This window comes from Neomonachus schauinslandi, chromosome 1, assembly GCF_002201575.2.
Source record: "Neomonachus schauinslandi chromosome 1, ASM220157v2, whole genome shotgun sequence".
NCBI classification, from domain to species: Eukaryota; Metazoa; Chordata; class Mammalia; order Carnivora; family Phocidae; genus Neomonachus; species Neomonachus schauinslandi.
This window is the reverse complement of record NC_058403.1, coordinates 146,452,469-146,459,874: the sequence shown is the minus strand read 5'-3', so window position 1 is coordinate 146,459,874 and position 7,406 is coordinate 146,452,469. Positions and strand designations below refer to the sequence as shown.

The 7,406-nt window shown below is 49.1% G+C and overlaps 1 protein-coding gene across 1 annotated transcript in view; it reads left to right on the top strand.

The window, feature by feature from the left end:
* Positions 1-7,057, top strand: part of ZNF621 (zinc finger protein 621) — a 14,048-nt gene extending 6,991 nt beyond the window's left edge. The window contains exons 3-5 of the mRNA XM_044915895.1: positions 3,338-3,464; positions 4,041-4,148; positions 5,986-7,057. Of these exons, the coding sequence (XP_044771830.1) occupies positions 3,338-3,464; positions 4,041-4,148; positions 5,986-7,046 (1,296 nt within the window). The 3' untranslated portion in view covers positions 7,047-7,057. The remainder of the gene's footprint in view (positions 1-3,337; positions 3,465-4,040; positions 4,149-5,985) is intronic.
* The last annotated feature ends 349 nt before the right edge of the window (positions 7,058-7,406 follow it).

Genomic DNA, 7,406 nt, shown 5'->3' with positions numbered 1-7,406 from the left:
CCCCCCCCCCCCCCCCCCCCCCCCCCGCCTTTTTATCTTCTAATTGTTATGGTATTTAGGAAAGCTAGTGATTCCGTTTACTTACCCTATCTGTAGCCGAATTAATGAGTTATTTTGTCAGTTCTAACTATTCTCCATTTATTCCCTTGGCTCTTGGGTATTTTTAGGCAGATAGTTACTTCATCTGCAAGCAAAGATGTTGAGGCGCATTTCCTGCATTTATGCTCCTTTTTTAGTTTTTTACAGAAGGGGGAATCTCTGCTCATGGTAAAGTACCAGCCATCAGTTTGAGGGGATATGCTCTGGCATTTTACTCAGGGTGGTATTTGCTGGTATTTTTTTTTTTTTAAAGATTTTATTTATTTGACAGAGAGAGACACAGTGAGAGAGGGAACACAAGCAGGGGGAGTGGGGGAGGGAGAAGCAGGCTTCCCGCGGAGCAGGGAGCCTGATGTGGGACTCTATCCCAGGACCCTGAGATCGTGACCTGAGCCGAAGGCAGACGCTTAACGACTGAGCCACCCAGGCACTCCTTGCTGGTGTTTTCTGACCCTCTTCATAAGTTAAAAAAAAATTATTTATGGTCAAATCATTTCTAAATTCATTTAGCAAATTTATATTAAGCAGCTAGTATCTGCTGGGCACTGGACTGTGTGTTAGTGAACCGGTTATGAACAAAACAGAGTCCTTGCCTCTATGTTCTTTTGGAGGGAGATCGATAATGAACAATCTGATTTGTTGGATGATGAGAAAGGCTGTGGAGAAAAATAAGGTGAGGTACATGGGGACCATCCATGGGAGAAAAAAAAGGTATATCCACAACCCAACTACCTTAAAGCAGTAAGTTTTCCTTTTTCCAGACTCTGGAACCCTGGGGATATTTGGTGGCAGGTGGGAGGGACAGTGGGGGAGGAAGAGATTGGTGGCGGAAGGCTGGGAGGAGGAGGTTGTGAGAGCAGCCCTGGAGAAGTGAGGAAGTGAGGTCTGACTTGCTCTACGTAGAGGTGAACTTTGGTTCACCTGTGGTCCTGTGGTTGGTGTCCTTAGAGGCCTTACCACCTTGTGGTTCTGTCTAGCGTTGGGATTTTTTTTGGCTCAGATTATTTTGGGGGCCCTTTGGACCTTGTCATTGCCCAGTTTAAAGACCACTTCTTGCTTTGAGGAGTGTCCACATTTGTTCTTTTTCTTTCAGTGTCTCCTTTTGAACTGGGTTCCCTAATTGTTGTTTTAAAAGGACACCCTCTGGGCGCCTGGGTGGCTCAGTCAGTTAAGTGTCCAGTTGCGACTCAGGTCATGATCTTGGTTTCGGCTCAGGTCATAATCTCAGGGTCATGAGATCGAGCCCTTCATCAGGCGCCATAGTGAGCCTGCTTAGGATTCTCTCTCTCCCTCTGTCCTCCCCCCAGCTCCAACCCCCACTCACGCTCTCGCTCTCTCTCCCTAAAAAAATAAAAGGGCACCCTCATAAGGACCTGAGTGTAGAGTGGCCATGAACAGTGTGCCAGCATTTATCCTTGGGATACATTTCTTCCAGGCTTTCTCCAAGAGCAGTTACGGTAGTCTTCCTTTCTCCCCGGCCCCGGTGCTGCCCCCAGTGCAAGGCCGCTACCCAGAGAGACAGGGACACACAGAGTTAGGGGCTTAGCTGAGCCCCTCTTGGTAGGTGTTTTCACTTTTGGTGATTGGAAGAAAAAGGCCGACTGCATAGGGTACTGAATATCTCCTAGGATGTGGACTCGGGGGGAGGGCGGGCAACAAGGTGAGAAGGCACAGGAGTCATGAAACCTCCAATGTGAGAATCTAGTTTCTGTGGTCTGTGCTACCCCATTGTAGAAGCAGAGAAGGTAGCCAGTGGACACCATTAGGGATTGCTCTTGGGCCTCATGGAAGGTTCAGAGGCTCTGGCTCCCGGGGTGGTATGTGAGGTTTTGAAAGGGCTGACCCCTCAGTCCACACTCGGGGAGGGAGTCCCTGTGGCTTGGAGGGAGCATGGTGAAGACAGATTGACAGGTGCTGTTGGGAGTTAGGAGTTTGAGAAACTGTTCTTCAGAGGTAGGACAGCACCAGGTAATGATGAGGATCAGGGGCGAGCCATGTTTTAGGGGAAGCTCTTGAGTCCGGTATGGGAGGCAACCTGGCGTGTGGGAAGAGCCCAGGTCTGCTGTTTGATGGATCTGGGCTGAAATCCCAGCTCAACCAGTTTCTGTCTGTGTGGTCTTGGGCAAAGTAATTAATCTTTCTGAACCTTAGTTTCATCATGTGAAAATGGGAGTAATAATTCCTACTTCATATATATGTTTTAAGATTAAAGGACATACAGGGGTGCCTGGGTGGCTCAGTCAGTTAAGCGTCTGACTCCTGATTTTAGCTCAGGTCATGATCTCAGGGTCTTGTGCTTAGCAGGGAGTCAGCTTGAGATTCTCTCCCTCTCCCTCTGCCCCTGCTGCTTGTGTGTGCTTTGTGCTCTCTTTGTCAAATGAATGAATGAATGAATGAATGAATGAATGAATCTTTAAAAAAAAGATTAAATGAAATACATGTCCTAAAGGTACCCACCTAAGAACTTGGTGCCTAGGTCTTAATTAACAAGTATGAGTTCCCTTCATCCTTGGGAACGTGGATGGCTCCAGGGGGAGGCAGAGAGGGGCCCATCTTGGCAGGTGGGATGGAACTCAAGACTAGGGGATGGATCTGTGTCCAGAGACAGGAAATCCCAGGTTTTCTTTGAAGATGGGTGGTTCAGAGAAAAGGCCAGAACAGGCAGGCTGCAGGTTTCCTTCAAGAGAGCTTTCTGATAAGAAGGTATAAAAAGAAATTTGCAGAATGCTGGAAATATCTTTAAGGAGTAGCTCGTCTGCACTAGTGGAAATGTTGGGGAAGACCAAGGAGACGCAGGGTGCAGGGAACAAATGGGGGTGCATGTGTACTCTGAGTGGGTGGAGACAGGGTGAGTGGCGGCAGCTTGCAGTGGCTGCTGTATAGAAAACAGGGTGACAGGATTGCGGTCTACAAGAGGGCAGGAGGTGCCGGAGAGACAGAGTCAGGAACATGGGGTTGATGCAGTGACCACGCAGAGAGCCCCAGCTGCCGGGCTGTGAGATGGGGATGACAGTTTGGGGCCTCAGAGCCATGCAGATGGAAGAGTGTTGGGGTTCTCCATTTGGAAGTGGGAACATTGGCTGAGGGCTTGCCCCTTTGGGTGCTGGGTGCTCTTCTCCCTAGAGCAAACCTTCCAGGAGGCTCAGAGTTGCAGACCCTGGCAGGTCCGCCTCTTCCCTGCAGCTCAGGCCTCTCTTCTGCCCTCACACAGGGCTTGAGGAGGAACTTGTTGTTTCAGGAGCCAGTGACCTTTGAGGACGTGGCCGTGTACTTCACCCAGAATCAATGGGCCAGCCTGGACCCCACGCAGAGGGCCCTGTACCGGGAGGTGATGCTGGAGAATTATGCGAGTGTGGCTTCCCTGGGTAAGGACTCTCTCCGTGGTCCTTTGTCATAGTTTGACATCTTCCTCAGATGTTTTGGGGCTTCTAGAAGTCCTTGGATTTGATGACTTCAGAGATTAGTTCTGCAGTCCCCAGCCTCTGGAGATGCTGGGTGAGGAAATAAATCCCTGGTTCCCTCTGATTTTGAAATCAGAGTTCCCTACGTCCCGGAAGGGCATGGTTCTGGGCCCTGGCGGGGAGGATGCTTCCTGTGCCCTAGGTGAGCCCTTTGTTCCTCCATGCTGCCAGTGTTCTGGAGATGTTGTCCTCCCCCCATGGGAATCAGTACCTATGTTCTTCCTGAGGGCATCTCTTCCTTTAGGTCAGGGCGAGATTGCAGTTTCTTCCTGAGGAGAATGGCTGTCTCCTTGGCCTTGCCTTGGAGCATAATTTGGAGCTCTTCCTCAGCACCCCTTGATAGCTCAGTTGGTCTCCTGGGCATTTCATCCCATCCCTCCCTCCCTCTCCCTGTTAGCCTGTTGTGAGGTGGGCCGAGCGAGATCTCAGGAAAGCTCTGGAAGTCTTTCCTCAACTTGTTTTTCCTTTTTCTTGCTGGAGTAGTGTTTCCATTCCCCAAACCTGATCTGGTCTCCCAGCTGGAGAGAGGGGAAGCGCCATGGGGCCCAGATCCCTGGGAAGCAGAGGTTTTGAGAGGCATCTGTCCAGGTGAGTAAGAGAACCTAGTGGTTTCTGATTTTGCCTTCCCAGTTTCTTAGAAATGTTTCTCCTGCAGCAGGGAAGCCATGGCTCCCTGTCGTTTATAAGGCAGTACTCAGTGCACTCTCTGACCTGTGCCCAGTTCCAGCCCTGAGCCTGGGAAGACCAGTCCCCAGGAGTGTGTGGCTACTCACCTCCCACAGAAAAGCTGTGACCCAGTGCTCTTTTTTTTTTTTTTTTAAAGATTTTATTTATTCATTTATTTGAGAGAGTGAGAGAGAGAGCACATGAGAGGGGTTAGGGTCAGAGGGAGAAGCAGACTCCCTGCCAAGCAGGGAGCCCGATGCGGGACTCGATCCCGGGACTCCAGGATCATGACCTGAGCCGAAGGCAGTTGCTTAACCGACTGAGCCACCCAGGCGCCCTGTGACCCAGTGCTCTTAAACCACTTCTTTTCTCACTTACCAGTGGAAATACTTAATTTTAAGCCAGTTTTATGCAAAGAAGTGGGTTTCAGCCATACTTTGAGGAAAGTATGATTCTATGGGTCAGACTGACATATTTGTGCCACAACTATGAATTTTGTTTCTAGGCCTTCAGCAATGAAATAAATGCCTTTATTTTGCCTTTTTAGTGTTTAAGTCACCTAAAAGTTCTATATGCCAGAATCTTTAGGTCTGCATATATTTGTCTTATATACAGCTGTAGAGGGAGAGGCAGGGACTGTTTCTCCACCACTGCACCCAACACACACACACACACAAAGACCCCAGCACACACACACACACACACACGTGTGCATACATGAACACACGTGCACACACAGCCAACACACACAGCCTAAAATTTCCCTGAGACTGCTCACCATTCCTGGGAGCTCTTGATTACTTGGGTTTTCTTTCTTTTGGAAGAAATTTTCCATATATGCTGTGATTTTGTAAATTGCAGTTCTTTTAGCAGAGCTATGCCTGTGGCCTACAAATCTCCAGTTCAATTTGAGTTCCAGCTGACTTTCTGGAAGAATCTTTTATCCCAGAAGATTATGTGGAATAGTTATTTATTTATTTGCTTTAAGATTTATTTATTTTAGAGAGAGAGAATGAGAAGGAGAGGGAGAGAGAATCCTCAAGTGGACTCCATGCTGAGCACGGAGCCCGATGTGGGGCTCGATCCCACAACCCGGAGATCAGACCTGAGTGGAAATCAAGTCAGACACTTAACCGACTGTGCCACCCAGGTGCTCCAATGTGGAATATTTAAAAATAGAATCATCGGGCCATTATTTAGAATTTAGGATGGTTTCCTGGCTTGCAGGTGGGGACGTTGAAATGCAGTGTTCTTGAGTTTGGATTGCAGCCCGCCAGACCCCTGCTAGTACAAGAGCTCTGCCCCTCTCTTCTCCCCAGGAGCACAGATTTCCTTCCCTTTTTGGGGTCTTTCTCTCTCTCTCTCTCAAAAATTTTCCATTTCTTGCTGATCCTCTTATCTCATTCTGTTTTCTCCTTTTCCCCCCTCCTGCCTTCTTTCCTTTCCATCTGGAAGGTCTCATCGTGCTCCTTTCATCTGCCTTAGTCCACTTCCCAGCCTTCCTCATAGGAGGCACTTCCTCCTATTTCCAGTGTCATCCTCCCTCCAGTTAGTAGATTATCATTTTTCTTTTTCTCTCTTATGGATGACATATGAGATGTCATATGTATGGATGGAGTATGATCCATCTGTATGGATGCCTGTAGCCACTTCATGAGTATATTTTTCAAAATCACATTCTACAAGAGAAAGCGGGAGCCCTGGATCCTGTTCCCCTCCCAGCTCAGTAACTTGGAACACTTGTGGTTTCTTCGGGCAGGTGGTGAGTCCTGGATCAAGGAGGAGGAGCCAGCTGTAAAGCAGGAAGCCTCTGAGGAGGCAGAATTGCCCACAACGCCAGGAGGAGGACTTCTCAGAAACGTTTCCCAGCACTTTGACTTTAAAAGCAAGGCAACATGGCAGACTTTCAGTCTGAATCCGAATCTGATACTTCGGGGTGGGATGAAGTTCTACGAATGTAAAGAATGTGGGAAAATCTTCAGATACAACTCAAAGCTGCTTCGGCACCAGATGAGTCATACTGGGGAAAAGCCCTTCAAGTGTAAGGAATGCGGCAAAGCTTTTAAGTCCAGCTATGACTGTATCGTCCACGAGAAGAATCACATCGGAGAAGGGCCCTATGAATGTAAGGAGTGCGGCAAAGGTTTGAGTTCCAACACGGCCTTGACTCAGCATCAGAGGATCCACACTGGGGAGAAACCGTACGAATGTAAGGAATGTGGGAAGGCCTTCAGAAGAAGTGCAGCCTATCTGCAGCATCAGAGATTGCACACCGGAGAGAAGCTGTATAAATGCAAGGAATGCTGGAAGGCTTTTGGGTGTCGGTCACTTTTTATCGTCCATCAGAGGGTTCATACGGGGGAGAAGCCCTACCAGTGTGAGGAGTGCGGCAAGGCCTTCACTCAGAAGATAGCCTCCATCCAGCATCAGAGAGTGCACACCGGTGAGAAGCCCTATGAGTGCAAGGTGTGCGGCAAAGCCTTCAAGTGGTATGGCAGTTTTGTTCAGCACCAGAAGTTGCACCCTGTGGAGAAGAAGCCCGCCAAGGTTCTTGGGCCATCCCTGATGAATCCCCCGTGCCCCCCTCCAGCCTTCTCTGCTATTCCTGTCCAGGGCCCGTGCTCTGCTCCCCCCGTGGCCGCACCTTCACTGACCTTTCCACATGTTGTGCTCATTCCTACCTCCGGGCCTTTGTTCGTGCTACTGCCCGCACCTGGAATGCCTTCTTCACCTGTCCAAATAGTGCGTGTCTTCCAGGGCCTTCCTCCCACTGTGAAGCCGTCCCCAATTATGCTGGTCCCTTCCCCTCATGCCTCATGAGCTTTCTTTCAGCACTCTATGAGCTTTTAGGCCCTGCAGATCTTCAGCTTCACTTGGGTTTCATTTGTATGTGTTTTTTTTTTTTTACTTTACACGCATGACTACTGTTTGAGCATAAACTCCATTATAACTTATACTGAAAGACTGTTTATGTATTTTCTTCCAGGGAGAAAGTGAAACTACCTGACCTTTGCACTGGTCTCTTTCAGGCTTGAACAGTAATGGCTGTATCTGCACTGTGGGGGTGCGGGTATTAGAAGGGCTGGCAGGACACTTGGTTGCCTGAGAGTATCTGGGAGAGAGGCTCCCCTGCGCAGGGCCATTGTGGTTAGAGCCAAGCGGCTTGGGGGAGGCAGAAGA